This window comes from Podarcis vaucheri (genome assembly GCF_965113315.1).
Source record: "Podarcis vaucheri genome assembly, chromosome: 6".
Lineage (NCBI taxonomy): Eukaryota > Metazoa > Chordata > Lepidosauria > Squamata > Lacertidae > Podarcis > Podarcis vaucheri.
The window spans coordinates 76,312,444-76,334,156 of NC_138764.1; the positions used below are offsets into that span (position 1 = coordinate 76,312,444).

The 21,713-nt window shown below is 42.4% G+C and overlaps 1 protein-coding gene across 1 annotated transcript in view; it reads left to right on the forward strand.

Annotated features, from left to right (window-relative positions):
* The first annotated feature begins 814 nt into the window (after positions 1–814).
* LOC309535523 (deoxynucleoside triphosphate triphosphohydrolase SAMHD1-like) overlaps positions 815–21,713 on the forward strand; it is a 29,887-nt gene continuing 8,988 nt past the window's right edge. Inside the window, exons 1-12 of the mRNA XM_082228652.1 lie at positions 815–1,121; positions 5,586–5,652; positions 7,354–7,423; positions 7,810–7,970; positions 10,496–10,611; positions 11,490–11,560; positions 12,773–12,928; positions 14,145–14,245; positions 15,633–15,741; positions 17,490–17,581; positions 18,107–18,222; positions 20,877–21,016. Of these exons, the coding sequence (XP_082084778.1) occupies positions 929–1,121; positions 5,586–5,652; positions 7,354–7,423; positions 7,810–7,970; positions 10,496–10,611; positions 11,490–11,560; positions 12,773–12,928; positions 14,145–14,245; positions 15,633–15,741; positions 17,490–17,581; positions 18,107–18,222; positions 20,877–21,016 (1,392 nt within the window). The 5' untranslated portion in view covers positions 815–928. The remainder of the gene's footprint in view (positions 1,122–5,585; positions 5,653–7,353; positions 7,424–7,809; positions 7,971–10,495; positions 10,612–11,489; positions 11,561–12,772; positions 12,929–14,144; positions 14,246–15,632; positions 15,742–17,489; positions 17,582–18,106; positions 18,223–20,876; positions 21,017–21,713) is intronic.

A 21,713-nucleotide genomic window follows, 5' to 3' on the forward strand; every position in this document is an offset into this window, starting at 1 on the left:
GGAATTGCAGCTGCACTTCTTTCAGGTGTGGTTCTGCTTTTTGGAGCTCATTAAATCTGTAAGATAGGCAGTAATCAAGTACGGTAAATCTTGGGGCTGGATGGAGGGAATTTATCCCTCCCAACTTTGATGACTAAACACTGAATGGAAGTTTAATCCTTCAAGTAATTCAGGTATTTAATATCTCTTTCCCAGGCCAGTACTTTGAGTTTCGTTTCTCCTGGACAATTGTTTTCCCTACATTTCATTTTCCTGACAATCTGAACAAAATTGTCTGGTGTACGTGTCCATACAGACTCTGCTATGTTGTGGCTAGAACCCAAGAATTTAGGTGTATCCAGTCTTTATCACTGTTCCCTCCCTTTAAACAACTGACAGAAAACTGCTTTTGAACCCTGGGCATCTGGTTGTCAGCTATGAGAATAGGATGCTGGACTAGAGCCACCTTTGTCCTGATCCAGCAGTGCTCTTTTTAGGTTTTTAAATATATAGGTATTTTTAAATATATAGGATTCAAAAGGAAACATCGAGTGTTCTGAAGCTGAACAAGAGTGCAATGCCAACAATATGTATGACCCAGTTGTGAACTACTGTAGGGTACAATGAGGGGAAAGAGAAGTACAGTAGTACATCATGTTAGGAAACCCTCTGGTTCATAGCTGTCAACTTTTCCCTTTTCTTGTGAGGAATCCTATTCAGAATAATGGAATTTCCCTTTAAAAAAGGGAAACGTTGACAGCTATGCTTCCTCCCTCCAAAAAACAACACAGAACCACCCAGCATTGACACAGAAGCCGCATGCCGCACAAGCCACCTTGACTGGAGGACTGCCATCACGTGATTCCCGGCCCTGGCGGGTTTCCTCCTATATAAGGCAAAGCTGGGTCGCTCATTCGCCCCCGGTGTCCCTGCCTGGAAGCCGAGGACGATGTCGAGCGGTAACGGGGAAGCAGCCTTCGAGCGGCCCCGTCCCGCCAGCCCGGACGACGGCTTCCACACGCCGGAGAAGCGCGCCCCGGATCCCTGCGAGAGTCACCCGCGGGACTGGGGCATCGAGCAGGTGTGCGAATTCCTGCGAAGCAGCGGCTTCGAAGACCCGGAGTTGGTGCGCTACTTCCGAGGTAAGCGGGGGGCGGGATGAGCGGGACCGGAGAGCCGCTTCGCCTGCGCAGCCTCGTTGCGCCGGGAAGACTATAGTCATCTTTCAAGCCTCCGCCGCCTCCGCCGCCGTCCTCTTCCTTGTAGCCTGACTGAGGCGACGCTGCCGCCGCCGTTTCCTCCCTCGAGCGGTTCCCGCTTCCTGACCCCGTGAGGAGAGGAGGTTATGAAGCGGATTGCAGAGCCGGGGCATAACGGGCTCCGTCGCCTGAGGGCGGGCTTGGCTAGTCCTGGCAGGATGGCTTGTTCCGAAGTCAATGGTCATGGGGTTGTTGTTTTATTGTTATTAATTGAATTTATATACCACTCTATACTCAGAGCGGTTCACAATATAAAATCAAGATATAAAGCCGCAAAATACGTAATAAAAATAAAAACGACAACCCAATAACTCCCCCCCCCAAAAAAAACCCACATTTTAATAGGGCTGTGTCTTAAGAGTCATTTGCAGCGCAGTCTACTCCGGAGTAAGGTCTATTGAGCTCAGTGGGATTCACTCCCAGATAAGCGTGTTTAGGGTTGCTGCCTTAAATCCCCTTTTCCTTTTAACTTGGGTTGTATTTATTTATTTGATTTATATGCTGCCCTTCCTCCCAAAGGATGAGCCCTTCTTTCTCAAACAAGCCTTTTAGTTAAAAAGGATTGCAAGCCACCCCAGTCTGACTCAAATAACTCTACTCTGGCATTTTGTCTTTCCAACAGGGAGGTATACCCACCTGTTTGCCCTCTGGCACAGAGCCCCTGCTCTGCTTTGCTCCCTTAATGACACAAATCAAATCAAATCAAAATGTTTATTCGGCTTTACGCCCATCATAGAACACCACACAACAAAACAAATCAAATAAAACAGCGGACTCGTACAAGCCACAAGTAATATAACACAATTCACAGCTCACAAGAACAGATATTAGCAATTCAAAAGAAAAATATAAGATTGAGATTAAAATTTAGGCACTACGCTAAAATCAATGTCTGCCGTCATTATAGAAAATTCTTATAACTATCAATAATCAGCTAACATTCCATTCCGTCTCTTATACGACAGGACGGCTGTTAGGAATTTAGCAACCTGTAGGGTAATATAAGGAGCCGCATCTTGAAGAACCCAGGCAAGCTGTAGGTCTACTGGTTTGTCAGCCATAGGCTGGATTATGGAGTTTAGTATGCTAGCACGAGCTGAACTGTACATGGGGCAGATAAACATAACATGATGTAGAGATTCAGATGTTTCCATTTCACAAGCACACATTGAAGGGACTTAGCCCTTAGTGAATCTATGTCTCAGCACGTTTGTTGGAAAAACATTGAACCTAGCTCTAATGAAGGCATATCGGTGAGACGCGGCCATAAGCGATGTTAAGTAGGACGGAGCACGGTAGATAGGGGTTATGCCGAAATTTAACGGCGAGCAGGCTCCACCACCAGCTAAGAAATTTTGGTATAGCTCCGCATCATCCAGCCTTTGATTTATACACCTTTTTGCCACATTTAGATCCAGTTTGAGCAATTCAGTGGGCGAGATCTCATAGGACAGCAATTTGGCATGGATTTTTCCTGACCACAAATTTGTGAAGTCATCCCGCCACATGCATTGAATGAGATAGTGGTTCGGGAGTTTATGCCATAGGGATATCCAATAAATCAAGACTCTCCTCCATAGAACTAACTCCACTGAGGGGATCTTCATTTCTAAGCGAATAGCCGCATTACTTATGCATGTTGGTAATTTTAGAAGTCGGCGTAAGAATTGGCTTTGAAGCGACTCTAAAGGTGAGAGGTTTGCAAAGGCAGCCCATAAAGGTGCAGCATAGGCCATTGTGGCCATCACTTTGATGCTATACACTTTCAAGGCTGCAGGGATGAATAGGGCCCCCTCAGAGTAGAAAAAACGGAGGAGGGAGTGTGATAGGGCTTTTGTCTTGTTTTGAAGGTATTCAATGTGCGCTTTCCACCCTAAATTATATTGAAAATAAATTCCTAAATATTTAAATTTATGTACTTGTTCGATTTTCGTGCCCTCCAATTTCCATGAGTAAAGTTTTCGACTCCTTGAAAATATCAGTACTTTGGACTTGGTGTGGTTGATAGACAGATGATTAGAATGGCAATATGTCGCAAAAATCTTTAGTGCCCTCCTTAAACCCACTCTGGAGTAAGAGAGTAGTACGTAAAGAAGTAAAGGACAACGATAATCTGCTATACGAGGGGTGTGGATAAATTTTTGTGAGTCGGCTAATGGGTTCCTCATATCACTGATAAATAAGTTAAAAAGAAGTGGTGCTAAAATACAACCCTGGCGTACACCCTTATTTACTGGCACTGGGTTAGTTAGGTCTCCAGCAGGGGATAATCTCACCCTGGCCACGGACCCGGCATGAAGTTGGGAGATAAGCCACAGGAGCCTTCTATCTATTCCCCAACAGGCAAGTTTATCCCATAGTAATTGCCTCGGAATACTATCAAACGCAGCTTTCAAATCTATGAAAGCTGCGCAAAGTTGGCCCCGTCGAGGTGTCGGGTATTTCCGGGCTAAGTGATAAAGAATAATTGCCTGGTCTGTTGTGGATCGGTTTAATCTAAATCCAGCTTGCTCATGCCCAATCAGGTCAGCCTCAACTGACCACTTCGTCAACCTTGCCAGCAAAAAACGGGCATATATTTTCCCAATGGACAATAGCAGACTGATATTCCGGTAATTCCCTGGGTCACCGGGAGGGCCTTTTTTGTAGATAGGAATTATAATGGCCTCCTTCCACGTTCCTGGTATTAAGCCAGTGGCATTTATTGCGTCGAACGTTTTAGCTAAAATCCCTGCCCACCATGCAGAATGTAGCTTTATAGCCTCAACAGGGACCAAATCTGGCCCCTGCTCTGCTTTGCTCCCTTAATGACCCATCTTTAGCTGTCCATTGGCAGTACAGGATCATTTGTGCATTAACCAGCATTGATATGTTCTGTCTCTCCTTGTAATGTTCTCAAAGAATAAGGAAATAACATCAGAGGCACATATTCTAGTGGGGGAAAGATATATGCACCAAGTATGTATCAGAGGATCGCCAAAGCATGTGCCATCAGGATGCAACATCATCAAAGCTAGAAGTCAGGTCATTCATTTATTCAGATCCAAAAATCTCCCACATTACTTTTCATGCGTGCACTTTTGGGTTGGGGCAACTGGCTAAAATGTTTTAAAATATTTTGAAGGGTTCTAATTTTGGTTCCTCTGTTTTCTTTTTGCTGGGTTGATGTTGGTTAAATGTTTAGTTGGGGTTGGCAGTTATTTTAATTTGGGTATAACTGTAAACTGTTTATTATTGTTATTATGTTATTAGGAGGCTAATTAGGTTAGTTAGCTTATGCCCAGTGCAAAATATTTCAGGTTGCACCAAAGCATTCTTGCAGAAAAGAAATACTGGCGACTCTTCATGTGAAAGTATGAATGAATACTGGCTAGTGGTGGTTACAGAACTTCCACTACCCCCTATTTGTCTAAGGAGGAACAAGTAATACCAAATACAGTGGTACCTCTACTTACGTACACCTCTGGTTACGTATCCTTTGGGATATTCACGCAGAAAACCCGGAAGCATTTTTTCTGGGTTTTGCCGTGCGCGCATCCGCAGAAGCCCTCTACCGCACCATGCGCAGAACAGGCACCTACAGTAGTGAAAACCTTGCGATCCGACTGGAGCTCCAGAACGTATCCCGTCCGCACCTGGAGGTACCAGTGTATAGCTTCTACTGATGATATGATTCTATAACATATTAGATATAGCTGTAGGGCCACCTAGTCCAATCCCCTGCCATGCAGGAAACTTACCGTATTTTTCGCCCTATAGGACGCACGCCCCATGCTTCGGGCAGATGTCCGCAAGCCTTGTGCGCCCGGCGGGAGGTCCCGCCAGGCTTGCAGGCAGGAGCCTGTTCTGGGGGCTGGGGTCGGGGGAAGCTTGGGCTTCCCCCGTGCCAGCCCCGCGCCTGGGGGGGAAATAATTTTTTTTCTTTATTTCCCTCCCCAAAAAACTAGGTGTTTCCTATGGGGCGGTGTGTCCTATGGGGCAAAAAATACGGTAATTAAAGCATCCATAACAGATGGCCATCCAACCTCTGCTTAAAAACTTCCCATGAAGGCAAGTCCACCTTGTAATTGGAGTAATTGCCTGGTACAGGGTGTGATGCACAGTGGGTGGCAGCTGGATAGGGAAAACAGGAAAATTCAATGGTGCTTCATTCTAAGCCGTCTTTCTACTCATGTAAGACATCTCTGGGTCCAAGAATTCAGAATAGCATAGTTGCTCAATGTTTCTCATTTTTCTAGTGATTTTCATTTGTCATCTGCCCTGAGAATTTTGAATTATCACGAATTTCAGAAACATAAATGTTAAGAGTAACAAAACAAGCTAACTGTTGTCTCCTTAATTCCTCAGGAAAAAAATTTCCTGGTTCAACTTTATTTTACCTCACTGAATCAAAACTTGAAGAAATGGGAATTGGGTAAGGGAAACTTAAATCTATTGACGTTTGAATTTGGCTGCAATCCTATATTTACTTCCCTGGGAGTAAGTCCCATTGAATTTAGTGGGACATACTTCTGAATAGTCATACATAGGATTGGACTGCTTGTGTTTCTAATTCCCAAATGGTTCATTGCTATATTTAGTGCATACCTTGAGCTTTGTACATTTGCTAAAGAAATATAGATTAGTGACCCTGATCTTTTATCAGCAGAGGAGGAGTGAAGCTGCCTCGATTTCAACAGTGGTTCACATTAATCTGCAGTTCTGTTGTAACAAAGATTTAATGTGACATGCAAACCAAGCCAGTGTGTAAAGCATTTTCATGAAATCAGGAAACTGAAACAGGACTTGAACTTGCCATATTGTGTTACATAATTATTGCAACATTAATCATCATAACAATGGATGTTACTTTTCTGCAATCTCACACTTGACAGATGTCACTAAAACTGTATTGAAAGAATACCTTTAATATTACCATAACACCTCTATTCATACACAATTTATGAAAAACACCTTTTTACACAGAGGCCTACTGGAATATTGTGCAGTTTTTGGTAATCAAACATATTTGTTGTTTATGATGCAGAAATGCACCCCTTCCAGACAGATTATGGCACTGCATAACATGCTAAAGCAAACCTTGGTTTAGTGAGATGGCACAGGCTTCCAGAGAGCTGCTTATAGCCACTTTCTCCTCCAAAATTCTTTTTGCTGCCATGCTGTCGTAAGTCAAAATTTTGCTTAGTATGTACAGTGGTGCCTCGCAAGATGAAATTAATCCGTTCCGCGAGTCTCTTCGCCTTGCGGTTTTTTCGTCTTGCGAAGCATGGCTATTAGCGCCTTAGCGGCTATTAATGGCTTAGCAGCTATTAACGGCTTAGCGGCTTTAAGAAAAAGGAAACAAACTCGCAAGAACTTGCAAGACGTTTCGTCTTGCAAAGCAAGCCCATAGGGAAATTGGTCTTGCGGAACGACTCAAAAAACGGAAAACTCTTTCGTCTTGCGCGTTTTTCATCTTGCGAGGCATTCGTCTTGCGAGGCACCACTGTAATCCAGATCAGGGCTTATGGTTAGCCTCTCTACACCCTAACTATTTGCTGGTGGTTAGTTAGGTGAGAGGTTAACCATGAGCCCTGGTTTGGATTACATGCTAAGCAAAATCTTTGCTTAGGTCATCGTGGTGCAACAGCAAAAAGGACTGGGAAGGAGTAAAGAAACTGTGAGGTTCTCTGCCATAGCCTGCATTTTTGCACAGTCTCATTAAACAAGGTTTACCTTTGCATGTGTTTAGATGAGCTTTCCTAGACAAAACCACCATCAAATTCATGAAGCAAATATATGTTGGTGACCGTGTGTGCAGAAACAGATGCACAAATGATGGAGCCTGTACATGAAAATGGTGTATAGTCATCTTCTTTTCTACCACATTGGCAAATATTGAGCACAAATTATATCTTGGAGAAAGTATGTTTTAAAACCACTACAGTTTGACATCTGAATAAATCTTAATGGAATTGGTAGAGTTTAAGAGTATTATGTTCCAGATCTTTTGAAGATCTTTTACTGAAAACTTTAAAAATGCTTGCAGTGAACAGTAGAAATTAACTTAATATCAGCGTCCACTACATTATTTAATAAAATATGGAATGGTCAACTTATACTTGATCACTTTCAGGACCGGAGTGAGACTGAGGCTTCTGAATTGTCTGAGCAAACGGGGACAAAGGCATGTTGACATAATGAAGGTGAGAGAAGCATTTCCACTAATCTGAAAGCAATGTTAGTCTATTTTTGAAGGTGGTATTGAACTATCTGCTTTTTTTCTCGATTGGGGTCGGTTTTCCTTCTCCTAGATCAGCTACCTTCCCAGGTTGATGAGGTCCATCTGCCCCTCACTTCCCTCTACATCATGTGCAGAATCCACCTTCTTGACTGTTGGACCTATTGGTCTTGTCCGCTAAATCTGCTGGAGCTCATCTTGGCATACAGGGGCAGCCATATATGCTTTTCGTTATCCAGTGATTGTCCCAACTTTGTGTATAGCGAAAGCAAGTTAAAGCTAAAGCGTTTTCTTCTGCCGCTTTTCATATATCATCTGCAATAGTTTTACATTTTGTTTTACATCTTCCAGGTATTTAATGACCCCATTCATGGTCACATTGAAATGCATCCTCTTCTTGTTCGGATCATTGACACACCTCAATTTCAGCGTCTAAGATACATCAAACAATTGGGTGGCACTTATTATGTTTTCCCAGGAGCATCGCACAACCGTTTTGAGCATTCCCTTGGGTAAGGCACAAGTTCTTTTTGCAGATCTCTGTTTTTCTTGGAACTGGTATACGCCACCACTCCGGTTACTGCAGACTGGTTGCGCCTCTGAACATGAGTAACTGCAGTTTCATTGAATTCCACAGTAACCTATTGTAAAACAAAAACAAAAACAAAAATTCAAAGCAGGACATAGAAGCAAAATAGCAGCCAGTAGGCCTGATCTTTATTGTTGCAACAAGACTTTCCACTACAGTGGTACCTCGGGTTAAGTACTTAATTCGTTCCGGAGGTCCGTACTTAACCTGAAACTGTTCTTAACCTGAAGCACCACTTTAGCTAATGGGGCCTCCTCCTGCTGCTGCTGCACCGCCTGAGCACGATTTCTGTTCTCATCCTGAAGCAAAGTTCTTAACCTGAAGCACTATTTCTGGGTTAGCGGAGTCTGTAACCTGAAGCGTATGTAACCCGAGATACCACTGTACTACAAAGATGAAGCAGCCAGAAGCCCTGATCAGTGGGTTACATCAGTATTTCAAAGTTTCCCATAATACATATTGGGATACATCACTGTCCCTGTCACTCAAATATAGTCTTTCACACTTACTCCAACACAGTACAAAGGAAAGTATTTAAAGTTTCCAGGTCCCTGAGTCAAGTCAAATACACCCCTTTGTCTTGAGGCTTCATCCCACTATGGGGTGGTTAGGCATTGTGATTGAGATGATTATCTGTCTGAAACCCATGGGGCAGAATATCACCAGTCATGACTCCTTGGGAAGGCCCTGCAGACTCACTTCATTTATTATGAATTTCTAAAGTTAGCCCATTGAGCCAGTCCATAGATAGAGGCTTCATTAGGGAAAGCGTGCCTTGGTTTTAGAACGGTTTCAGTTTAAGAAAGAACTTCCAGAACAGATTAAGTTCATAAACCAAGGTACCACTGTTTGTTGCTGTTTTCTCTTAACACTAGAGGATTTCGTTTGACAGGTGAAAGGCAGGGAAATGTGTGAGTGAATGGTTTGTTAATGTCTCTGCCTGTGGGGGGGGGGAAGGTCTCTCACCCCCCTTCCAATTTCCTAGTAACATACTTCCATATCTTTAAAAGTTAGAAGTGCCCTTCATCTCATATGCTGGTGTGTTCAATATTTGGTTTCGTGAGGATGTAAGCTCACCAAACCCAAAGTCAACTAATAAGCAGATTTTCCGACACTGAGTTTTCCCACTAAAACTCATGGATGAAAAGAAATGCTATTTGCTTAGACAGAGCTGTTTCCTTCCTTCCTTCCTTCCTTCCTTCCTTCCTTCCTTCCTTCCTTCCTTCCTTCCTTTGAATGCACTTCACTGGCGGATAGAGCGGTTTGCTGATGTGGAATTCTTCCTTACCATCCCAAGTGACTGTAACTTTAAAAAAAAATTTTAAAAAATTAAGGCAGCATATTATGAAATTTGCAGGCATAGTAAGAGAGGAAGTTTAATTGCATTTCCTCCCCTATCTTATTTTAAGCAATTTCAGCCGAAGAGATGTTTTTTTCTCCAGTCTTAGCACTACGCATCACAGCACTGAAATCAGAGATAGACCACAGCCTGCCTTTTAAGAGTACAAAGCAGCTTCACCCCCTCACTCCAGTGCTGGTGGGGGTGGGGAAAGGCTGGCTTTTAACTTCCACAGATCCTTCTCTTCAGAGTAAAAAAGCAGCCTTTATGGTCATTCTACCCTAGTGCTGGGAATGCTGGTTTTGTATGTGTGCACATTTATACATGCATGTTTGTGTGTGAGTGTATGCTTGAGTTTTGGACTGCATGTGTGAGAGAATGAAAATGTGTGCTATGTCCTGTATGTCAAGTGAATGTGGGTGTTTGTGGGTGGTATTGAAGCCTTATTTAATTGAGGATCCCAAGGGCCGGAGCCCATTCGCCCGCAATCCCCCTGACCCGGAGGAGACAAAGGCACCAGGAGTCCACTTCTCTGGAGAAAAGAGTTTATTGAGTTCTGCGCAGAGGCAGCCAGCGGAATATCTTCCAAAGACTGGCGGCCCCTATACTGTGTCCAGCAAGCATTCTTATACCTGGGGGCATACATTTGTCTCCCCAATCAGCTGGCAAGGTTACAACTTATTACCTTATATGGCATATGGCTAGCTAAGCTCCCCTCCCTCCCTTCTATGTGTTTTCTCTACCTTGCATTTCTGCATCTCTGAAACAGGAAGCAGGAAGCAGCTTCTGGCCTACATAGCTGAAGCAATTGCGGTCTGACCACAGCTGCTGCTAGCTGCTTAACCACAACTGCAGCAGTTAGCTTGGGTCCTGATATTATTGAGATTAAACCTGTGTGCATACACTGGTCAAATCCATCATTGGCATGTGGGCCTTGGAGATGTGGCTGACCAGCAATGTGGTCCTTGGACCAACCTTGCTCTATAGGTTTACAATTCATGAGCTGAGTATGTTTAGTGGTATTTCACAATATATAATGTGGGGCAAGTTTTTATTTGATTTATAAACCAAAGAACTGGAGAACTGAACCTTTTGCCTTCTTGCAACAGGGTCTGCCATCTAGCAGGCCATTTGATCGAGGCACTGCAGAAGCGACAACCAGAGTTGAACATCAGCCATAGGGATATTTTGTGTGTTCAGATCGCTGGTCTTTGTCATGATTTGGGTAAGCCACTTCCCAAATATATTAATGAAGTGATTGATGCATGCTAGGTAAATAAAAGTACTATGCCATTCTAAAATATTTAGATAGGAGCTGGATTTGGGGCAGGTGATTTTTGCTGTGAAGTATTGGTTTAAACTTTTAAGTTTCTAAACTAAGGACAAGACTAACCTAACCAGCCCTGTCCGTGGAAGGCCTGCTCAAGATCTTCCTCTTGTGCAACAGACCTGCCCCTCCTTTCTTTCCCCACATATCTCCCCACCACAAAAAAGCATTGGCTCTGGAGGAGTTGGGAGAACCCCCATAACAGTGCATGAAGGAGGAGGCATCATTCTTTCTGGCTAGCTGGAATCTTGCACAAATATAATGTTTGGAAGAGTATGGCACTGAATTTTATCCTAGGATATTTGCAGAACAGCGTCCTCTTGTTTGAACTGCCATGTGCTCTTTGAACATGTTCCATCTCCAGCTGAGGTGATGGGTGAGAAGGCCTTCTCAGTGGTGCCACCCAGGTCCTGCCAGAAATTACCCTCAGAGGTTTGGTTGACTTCCTCTCTCTCTGTTTTCTAGGGCCAATAGGAAACAATAATATTCCAGTGGGAATTTGCTTAGAATTCTTAGAAATTTTACCTATTCCATGTTTATGTTTTGTTTTTATATTTTTTGTGTGGTTATTAGAAACTCTGGGGGAAGCACAAAGGGTAGCCTGGTCTAATGGACTGAAAGTTGAGTCTTTGGCTTGGTATTACAAAATGGTTTTATTATGGTTAAAAAAATACCAGAATATACTGAAGATGTGTGTCTGTGCATCTGTCCACACACACGCATGCATACACACAAACGTTTGCCACACAAATGAACTGCATAATTCTTACTTTCAGGTCATGGCCCATTTTCACACATGTATGATGGAAGGTTCATCCCTCGTGTTTGTCCAGGAACTGCATGGAAGGTGCGTATGCAACCAGTTATTACTGCTTTCTTTTTTAAAGAGAAAGCTGCCTTGCCTAAAAATATGTTAACCACATTTAACAGTTATAGTGTTTTATAGTCAAAGTACCCAGACATTTCCTGAAGTTTTTTTTTCTTTTTTAAAGTTACCATATTGGTGAAATATAGTCACTAAAATTCCTACTGTTTGCCACTCTCTTCCGCCTTAGTCAGACCCCACCTGGAGCACTGTGTCCAGTTCTGGGGGTTGAGGGAGTTGGGTATGTTTAGTCTGGAGAAGAGGAGACTGAGAGACAGTATGATAGCCATCTTCAATTAACTGAATGGCTGTCACATGGGACATGGAGCAAGTTTGATTTCTGTTGCTTTAGTGGGTCGGACCTGAACCATTTGATTCAAATTACAAGAAAGAAGATTCTGACAAAACATGGAATGGACTCACTCAGAAAGTGGTGAAGTTCATTGGAGGTTTCTAAACGGGTTGGATGACCATCTGTCGGTGATTGTTGTGCCGGGCGCCATCATATTCTGATTCTCCTCACAATTGTTTACCTGCTTTGCAAGGAGTTGGAATAGATGGCCCGTGGGGGTCCCTTCAATTCTATGAATTTTCTCAGTCCTTTCTTCTCAGAGATTATGTTCCATTAACCTTTCTAGGGTCTTCTTTCAGTGGCTTCTCTGCTTCATCTGCTGTTCTAAGTACTTTCTATTTTCAGCCATCTCAGGTTATTGAACATCCCATTGCTTATCAGGAATTAGTGATTTCAGCAGCTGAGCTGCAGCAAGAATGTGAAACTAGGAAACAACTCTTCTCTCCCCCTACTGGTATTTGTTTGCTATTGCAGCAGTGGGAGACCCAGCATTATGCGTGAATGAGGGAACCTGATTTAAAGAAACTCTGGCTTGTTTAACAAGCTAGTTAAATTTGCTTTTTGTGGCACTTTAAATATTTTGTTTTAAACCAGGATCGCTGGAAAAAATCTGACGTTAAGCTGGGATTTTGCAGAAGTGAAAATGAACTCTGTTCAAGCTCCTGTGAGGGGAGCAGGAGCACACACACACACAATGCTTTGCTTCAGGCTCATCCACCTGACATTAAACCATGGGGTAGCATTACATGCAAATTGTCTTAATGTTTTTGCATTCAGTTATGATGGCTTGTTTTGACAGCATATGCTGTGATTAATAATAATTAAAACTTCCTTTTTTGTAGCATGAAGATGCTTCTGTTAAGATGTTTGAACACTTGATTGATTCCAATGATCTAAGACCAGTCTTGAAGTATTATGGTCTCAAGCCGGATGAAGATATAGACTTTATCAAAGAGCAGATAGCAGGACCCATTGAGACTGAAAAAAGCAGTAGTTCAGTAAGTCTTGTTCTCTGTCTTACTTCTGCTTTGTAAATACTGTGCAATTTAATAGAATATAATGCTTAATAGCATTATCTTTTCTGAAGAAAAATTGACAGGTGTTGCATGTGGGAGATTCATTACTTTTTGTGAACCATTGGTTGTTGAGCTTTTTATAGATCTTGAAGAGGGGCCATAGTTCAACAGCAAAGCATATTCTTTGTGTTCAGAAGGTTCCACTCTGTTCTACCATTTCCAGTTAAAAGATGCACGGCAGCAGAGCTGCTTAATGCTTCTGCATGAAGCTTTGGAGAATCGTTATGCGTTAGGGTAGATCAAAGAATGATCTGAGCTGCTTCATACTTCATGCAATTCTGTGCATGTCTATGCAGATACAAGTATTGCTGAGTAAGCTTGCAAAAGACAGAGGTGCATCTAAGATTCCATTCCTTTTGGATGAAGGGAATATTTGCAAGTGACACAATAAGAGGTCACCTTGCAGGCACTTCATTTGCTTATCCTGATATTTGGATAAAAGTGAATTTTTATTCAATAAATATTTTTCTGTGAACATCTTTTAAAGAGTGATGTTCAAGTATAAAAATTGCAGCCACCAAAACAATGCAAAATATGTTAAAAACAGCCAAACTTTTTAATCATCTTTAAAAGCCACCACAGAAGCAAGCACACTATAAATCAAATAGTAATACTGTTTTTGCAGCCCAGTTCAAATTAACTGTTAAAAGTGGCTGAGGGAAAAATGGGTTTCCAGGGTCAGATTCAAAATGTAAAGCTGGAGTTTGCCTAATATCACATGGAATTGAATTTCCTAAATGTGCTGCTGTGGCCAACAATGTCCTGTTCCGTGTGCTTGCCAATCTGATTGAAACCAGTTGTCCAGGAAGGAGTAGTACTACTTAGACCCAAACCAGACAATTGACTGATAAGAATACAGTCCAGGAGAATCAATAGGGCTGTGCTCCTTGCATTCATATTCCAGTGTAAGTTAATTACCTGGCTAGCCAAGGTTGTTTCCATCACAAAACTAGGCTGTGATTATTAGCTCCACCAATTTTTATCTCTTATTATAAAGTATTGGCAGGTATCAATTAATCTGTTCCAGCATGTGCAAAGAGTTCTTAGAACCCTGCTTCTTTGCCAGTTTGGTTCTCAGAGTAGATTGCTTTATTGTAATGTATTATTTGCTTTTGGGTATTTCCACCCCTTTCTCCAGTGGCCTTACCGTGGGCGACCTGAAGAAAAAGGCTTTCTTTATGAGATAGTGGCTAACAAAACAAGTGGCATCGATGTTGATAAATGGGATTACTTTGCCAGGTATGGACCTTGCTCATTTTAAAGCATTTGGAAGATTTATTTTATAGATAAACTATACTTGGGAATATTTTACCTATAGACAAACCAATTAGTGGAATATCCTATTGGTCCAAGTTAAATGGGATATCTATCTTATCATTAAAAACTCTTTCTCTATCTTTAAATACTGTATGGTGTCATACCATATAAACCGTATGCTTTTTGGTTAACCCTGTATTTTGTTATATTGAAAACTAATAAAAATACATGAAAAAATATTTCTAAGTGAGAAAGCCATATATACAGTATGAGCAGGATATAGACTATGAATGAGGAACCTGTGGCACACCAGATGTTGTACTCCAGCTCCCATCAACCTCAGCCAGGATGGCCAATGGTTGGGGATGGTTCAGCAACACCTGGAGGGCCCAGTTCCCCCACCTCTCATATAGAGAGATACCTAGCTCAGGTATTTCTCTGTGTACATGTACTCCATGTACTTTCTATGATTTTATTCTATGGTCTTGTGTTGTTGTAAGATGCTGTGATATATTTTTTTGATACAGGGCATATGAATATTTTTATAAATAAATTCAGTATCTATATGCAGCTGCTGGGGGTGACCTCTGCAAGATTTGGGGCAAGGCAGCACCATATGCTGATGATACCCAGCTGTTTCTCTGTAACATATGAACCAAGAGAAGTCATGCATGTTTTAAACCAATGCCTGGGCTAGGTGAGGGCTGGATGGAAACCCTATGGATGAGCTTTCTAGCCGTTCTGATGGGTTTGCATTCCCTCTGAGGGCTGTAGTCTGGGGGTGCTCCTAGATCCATTGCTGTCACTAGAGGCTCAAGTGACCTCAGTGGCTCATTTTTGTTGTTTTTATGGAAACCACTTGGAGATTTTCACTGTCTTAAGCACTTTAAATAACATTTAGCAATATTTTTCTAACTAAACAGTGACTTCGTTCTCTGGTTTAAGGCTCTTGGTTTTTCCAGGAGAATTCTGAGCCAAACTATGGCTTAGTGCAGCAGAACAGCCAGGGAGGAGCAAAGCAGCCGCAGGTTCATGCTAAACCATAATTTGTCTGAAGATAATTGCAGTTGCTATTATGGAAGTGTGTCTGGAGATTGTATATCTGTATTTTGGGAATGTGAAAAAAATAGAACCCTTTGGCAATTGATTTTTAAATTATTAATACATTGAGTAAATTGCTGGATATAGAGTCTCAAAGAATCCCCTGAGAGTCCTTTTACATTATTTAAAGGTGAGGCCCCCAGTGGAGACATCTTCCTGATCCCTCCCCCTAATTTTAAAATGCCCCCTCCCTTTTCCTTGGTCCATGCAACTCCTCAATTTGTAATTGAATGACCTTATCTCCTGCCTGTTTCTGGAATATATTTAGAGATTGTCACCATCTTGGAATACAGAACAACTTTGATCACGTACGCTTCATTAAATTTGCTCGTGTCTGTGAATTTAAGGGAAAGAAGCATATTTGTACCCGTGACAAGGTAAGCTTTCTTGAGGAAAGTAGAGAATGCCAACTAAAATAGTGTTGGCAGCTTGAAAAACTCGCCGTCAAATTTTTGTCTTTTTCGTTCTTCTATGCCCCCCCCCCCCCTTTTCAGGGAGCTCAGGGAAACACTGTCTCATTTTGCTGTCACTCAGTGTTGAGAGGCAAATTAACCTGAAAGCTAATGTTTACACAAAGCCACCCAGTGAGCTTTATGACTGTGGGTATAATGAGTCCAGATGGAGATAAACTTGCAGTCTGCTAGTGCTGCCTAAATTGAGAAGTGCACCTCCAAGTGAATAGGAGACAGCGCAATATATGTTTTCTCTGCTGTTTGAGAACAGAAAGTTTGAGGAAAAAACTGAATTTTGGGAGCATGGGGTATTGGCCAAGCCATTACCTTTCATCTCAACCAGCCTCACTACATGTAGGGAGTATATAGGCTTACTATAGCATATGGTTGACCATGTGGTGATGGGTTGGAGTTGGTGTTTAAGGGCCATAAATTAGAACATAAAAAGAACCCTGCTGTTGAAAAGTACGTTGAATTCAACCTTGTGTTCTTGCCATAGCCAGCCAGATGCCTGTGGCTGGCCCACAAGGAGGACATGAGCAGAACAACATTCTCCTGCTTGTCATACGCAGAAACTGGTTTTTAGAGGCATACTGCTTCTGTTAATGGAGTTAATATAGCCATCATGACTATAGGTTTAGAGACAGTGGGTAGGGAAGGTTTGGGTTATCATGGAAGGCAGGTACAAATCGTCGCAGTCTATTCTCTCTAGTTCCAGCATTAGTCCCCATGCATTTGGTTGCTCTTCCACTGTGCTCCCTGGTCTGTGCAAGTCAAGTCGCAAGCAAGGCAGAGTGCTTAAAAGCTTCACTCCGGCTCTGCTTAGCGTTGCCCATCGCAAAATGAGCTTTTAAGATATGCTTTGTTTGCTGGGCAAGACCCACTCAGCACACGGGCTGTGCAAGGTTCTGGGGCGCTCCCACGAGATAATCTGACTTCCTGCGAGATCTCACACAAGCATGCATAATCTTCCAGAGCTGGCATGTCGAATGGGCCTTGCCCAGCAAGTTAGACAGAGAGCTTAAGAGCTCTTTTCAAGCCTGGTAACCCAAACAGCCCAGCACGAAATGAGCTTTTAAGGTCTTGGCCTTGGTTGCTGGGCAAGGTCTGTTCAACACACTGGCTCTCTGAATCCTGGGGATGCTGTCTCTCACCCGCTTGCTGCAAGGCAGCTCCAAGGGTTGGCTGGTTATATGTGTGCGTAAGAGAAGGGATTACTGTATTTTCATTAAGTGGAACAAACAGGAAATGTAACCACACAAAATTGTTTCAGTTACAAGCTTGTACAAGGCAAAGCTCAGTACAGAAGCAAGGAAAGTATCCACCAACTTATGAGCATTCTGCTCTCGTATGCAAGGAATCATCTTATCTTAAGGATCCTGTGTTTCATGCACTGCTCCACTTTCCAGGAGCCCCCATGAGGCCTCTCCACATAAGCAGAAAGTAATCTTAATTGCAAAAATGATTACTCTAGTGTTCTGCAATACATTTTTATATTTCTTGTGTATGGATTATTTAGAAGGGTCTAATTATTTCTATGTCCAGGAACCTTTTTTATTTTATCCTTGGTTGTTCAGCAACAAACAACCAATTTGAGGAATTAAAAGTACAAGTCTTGGAACTGTGGTTTTAATATAAAAGATGAATAAAATACTTTTTATCTTGGACTTTAGGAGGTTGGAAATTTGTATGACATGTTCCACACACGGAATTGCCTGCACCGCAGAGCCTATCAACATAAAATAAGCAACATCATTGAAATTATGTAAGTAAGTGTATGTTGATATGCCCTAGACAGGGCAGTATCCAAATAAATCCTAGCCAATCTTACATTAGTTGATTAATTACATTTGTATGAGCTTGCATTTTAATTCATTTTAATAATATATGACTGAAGGAGGAATGCTTCTTCTACAATGGTGCTTGCCAGCTACAAATGATTTTTAAAGAAGTGTTGCCTGATTTATTTAGGGATGTGTTTTAATTCAACCAATTTGAATTTAATTAATTTTTTAAAAAATCAATATTAATCAATTGATCAACTAAAGGTTGTAGCCCTAGTTCTGGAGTGTCTCATTGAGAAACTCTGTTGAATGTCCCTGCCCTTCTCCTTAATCGTTTTTCAAAGTGGATTTTGATGACTAGAAAAACAGTGGTGTTTTTGTATTGCTCTTTGCTACCAGTCTTAATCTGGAAAAGTTTATTTCCAAAGCCATTGTGAAATCCTTGATCTGGAGTTAATATTGAATTTATGGATTCTTCCTCATTTGTGTTGCATGTTTCATATCAGGATTACAGATGCCCTTTTGAAAGCTAACCCACATATCCGCATAAAGGGATCTGGAGGGGAAGAGTACGATATCGCTACAGCGCGAGAAGACATGGAAGCCTACACTAAGCTAACAGGTATGGGCTTATTGGACTGACACCTAAATTCTAATTGCATCAATTTTGGAAGCATTTCTGTCAGGGTACCATTTTGTTATGGCACTTAAATGAAACACTGTACATTGCATTATGTAAAAGAGTTATATATTCTGCTGTATGCATATGAAGGAAGTGAAGTCTTTCTGTCACTAGGTTTGAAGAAGTAATGATTTATTTATAGTATAAGAAACGGATTTGTTCCCCTGCTTAACATCTCTCCAGAAAACTAGGATTAGGTATTGCAAACTTGCAGCATTTCTCTCCCTATTTATAAATTGCACATTCTGTGTGTAGAAGATGAGTATAAAGGATGGCTAAAGGAAGTCCCTACAGATAGTACAGGCCTCTGATGCATGCCAGAAAACCCCCTCTATGTATGTTTATAGGATTACAGTCCTGCCCCCACCTCCCCCCCCCAAAAAAAAAACCCTGGAGGGGATCAAGGACTGAGCTTGTGCACAAGAGAAAGCAGCACATAGAAGTGAGCTTTCACTTTCCAGAGTTGGGATTTATGCTGAAGGGAAGCAAGTGGCAGAACTATCAAGGGTGAGGCCTATGGCCACACATTTTCCAAACTCCCCCTTCTCCTAGTTTAAATTAAGGGGTGGTTTGTGAAAGAGAAAAATAAAAATTGCCTCCTCTTTTTCCCTGCCTCTCTTTACCCCTCTGTAAGCCGTTAAAGAGCTTATCAACTTTGTTTAATTTGAATAGGTTGATATATGACCACTTATGCAAATTCTCTTTTTGATTTATTGCTCCTGTAAAATCTTGTTAGGATGGGTGTGTATTGGATGGTGTTGATTCAAAACTGTAACCAACATTTCTTGTTCAATACTCCTGTTGTCTCGGGCTAGTGAGAATCCTGGAGCCAATGTGACTGAGTATAAGCAGAGGTGGAGGAGGTGGAGGAGGAAGGCAGGATAAAACGGAAAGCAACGGAGAAAGGGAAAGGAAGCTATGAGGGATGTATAGATTTCTGGTTACTAGTGCTGAGCCCAGGTTTTTGGTGGTTCTTGGACAAGATGCCCTCAGTATACCCCTCTACCTCAGTAAGTATGTCCCTTCACTCCAATGATGGCAGCTGCTCCTCTGCCTCATTATTGCTAGCTGCCTGCTTGCTGGCTAGAGAAACCCAATGAGCAAGCAGGCCGTGGCAGTTACTACTACTCTTTCTTCCCACCATTGTATACCCCTCCCATCTGGCTGGGTGCTGGCTTTCCCCAGCCCCTCTTGGCAGCATCCAACAGAGGACTAAAAACACAATAAAAGATCAAACATTAAAAACTTCGCTAAACAGGGCGGCCTTCAGATGCCTTCTAAAAGTCAAGACAGTTGTTTATTTCCTTGACATCTGATGGGAGGGCGTTCCACAGGGTGGGTGCCACCACCGAGAAGGCCCTCTGGCTGGTTCCCTGTAGCCTCACTTCTCACAAGGAGGGAACCTTCAGAAGGCCCTCAGCGCCGGACCTCAGTGTCTGGGCTGAACGATGGGAGTGGAGATACTCCTTGTTCATCTCCTCCACGTTGGAGCAGGACGCAGATGAACAAGCAGGAAATTGTCAGTGGGGAGGGGGGATGTCGTTGAGAGGTGCATTTTCACAGAGCCTTAAGAAATGCTTGTTTGGAAGTCCAGCCTTTTGCCTTTGACCCTTCTCACCTTTCTAATCCCAGTTGTGTGGTAATTAAAGTGTTATTTACTTGTAAAGTGGGACGTGGGTGGCACTGTGGTCTAAACCACAGAGCCTAGGACTGGCCGATCGGAAGGTTGGCGGTTCAAATCCTTCCGACGGGGTGAGCTCCTGTTGTTCAGTACAAGCTCCTGCCCACCTAGCAGTTTGACAGAACATCAAAGTGCAAGTAGATAAATAGGTACCGCTCTGGCAGGAAGGTAAACGGTGTTTCCATGCGCTGCTCTGGTTCGCCAGAAGTGGCTTAGTCATGCTGGCCACATGACCTGGAAGCTGTCTGCGGAGAAACGCTGGCTCCCTCGGCCTATAGAGCGAGATGAGCGCTGCAACCCCAAAGTCATCCGCGACTGGACCTAACAGTCAGGGGTACCTTTACCTTACTTGTAAATTAGTGTCAGATGCTTCTAGCTTTGCTCTTCTTTACTGCTGTGTATAGACATTGCACAAGACCTGGTTGTTTAGGAAGGTCTTCAGCTCAAAAAACAGACTCTTCTTGTTATGACTATGTTAGGGCTGCTTTCTTTTGTGCTCTTTTGGTTTATGAGTGGACATTTTTGATGTGTTTTTCAAAATGTTATTTCCTGATTTGGTTTCATTTTATGCACATTTTACCATAAGCTACTTTGAGGTTGTTGGGCTTTGATTTGTTTGAGGATATAATTTTTCAAAAATGTTACCTTCTGGTGCCTTTCATCTACTGCCAAAGCAGTTAGAGAAGAGAACCACAGAACTATATCTTAACCCTGTTGAGACACAGCAGAATCTGACTGTTGAATTGAATATGGTCTTGTGAGTTTCGTTTTGCAGATATGTAAAAGATCATTTCCAGTTGACTACCATTATAATAGCATAAAAAACAATTCTTAAATTCTTACACATAATACATGTTTCAATTATGCAAAAGAAAAGCTGGCTTTAATGACTTGATTTGTTTAATACTGGCAGATGAGATCTTCTTAAGAATTCTTCATTCTGATGAGCCCAACCTCAAAGAAGCACGGGAAATTTTATGTAAAATAGAGCGGCGTGACCTGTATAAGTACCTGGGAGAGACTCAGCCCCCAGAGGGCAAGGAAATTACGAAGGTGGGCACAGTTTCTCAAATTACATTGGTTAGTTAACTCTGCTAGCTTGTTAAGTGTGGTTAAGTACTTGTTAAGTACTGATTTTTTCAGTACCAATTTGCTTATCTCTGGCTTCTATATCTCTCTTTACACACACACACACACACACACACACACAACACACCTCTCTCTCTCTCTCTGTCCTTCACAGATCCCTACTCCCCTATCTTGCTGCAAATGCCTTGCAAAAGCCCGCCTGAGCAGGTGCATGGTCCATGAAATGCCTGGGGAGGCCATCTCTGTCACTTCTCTCTCCAGCCACGCCACAATGCAGAAACAACAACTACCACCTTCTAGACTGAAAAAAAACCTTTGGAAAAGCCCACACCTTCTTTGCCAGCACAAGCTGACTAGTCATGATGCAACTGAGGGCAACATCCTTGTTGCATTTCTCTCCTGCTCCCACGTCCAAGCTGCTGTAAAAGTCCACTGGAGGCTGGGAAAAGGCTGTTCTTGCCTGCCCTTCCCTATCACATGGGCATCCTGCATGAAGTGAGTGAGGAAGGCATCCACACTGCTCCTTCCCCTCAACAACAATAGTAATAATAAATTCTTACCTGTACCCCGGTCATCTGACCGGGGTGCCCCAGCTACTTTGGCTTTCAACATAATAAAAACATGGCAAAATATTGAACATTTCTTAACAATAATAAAATGT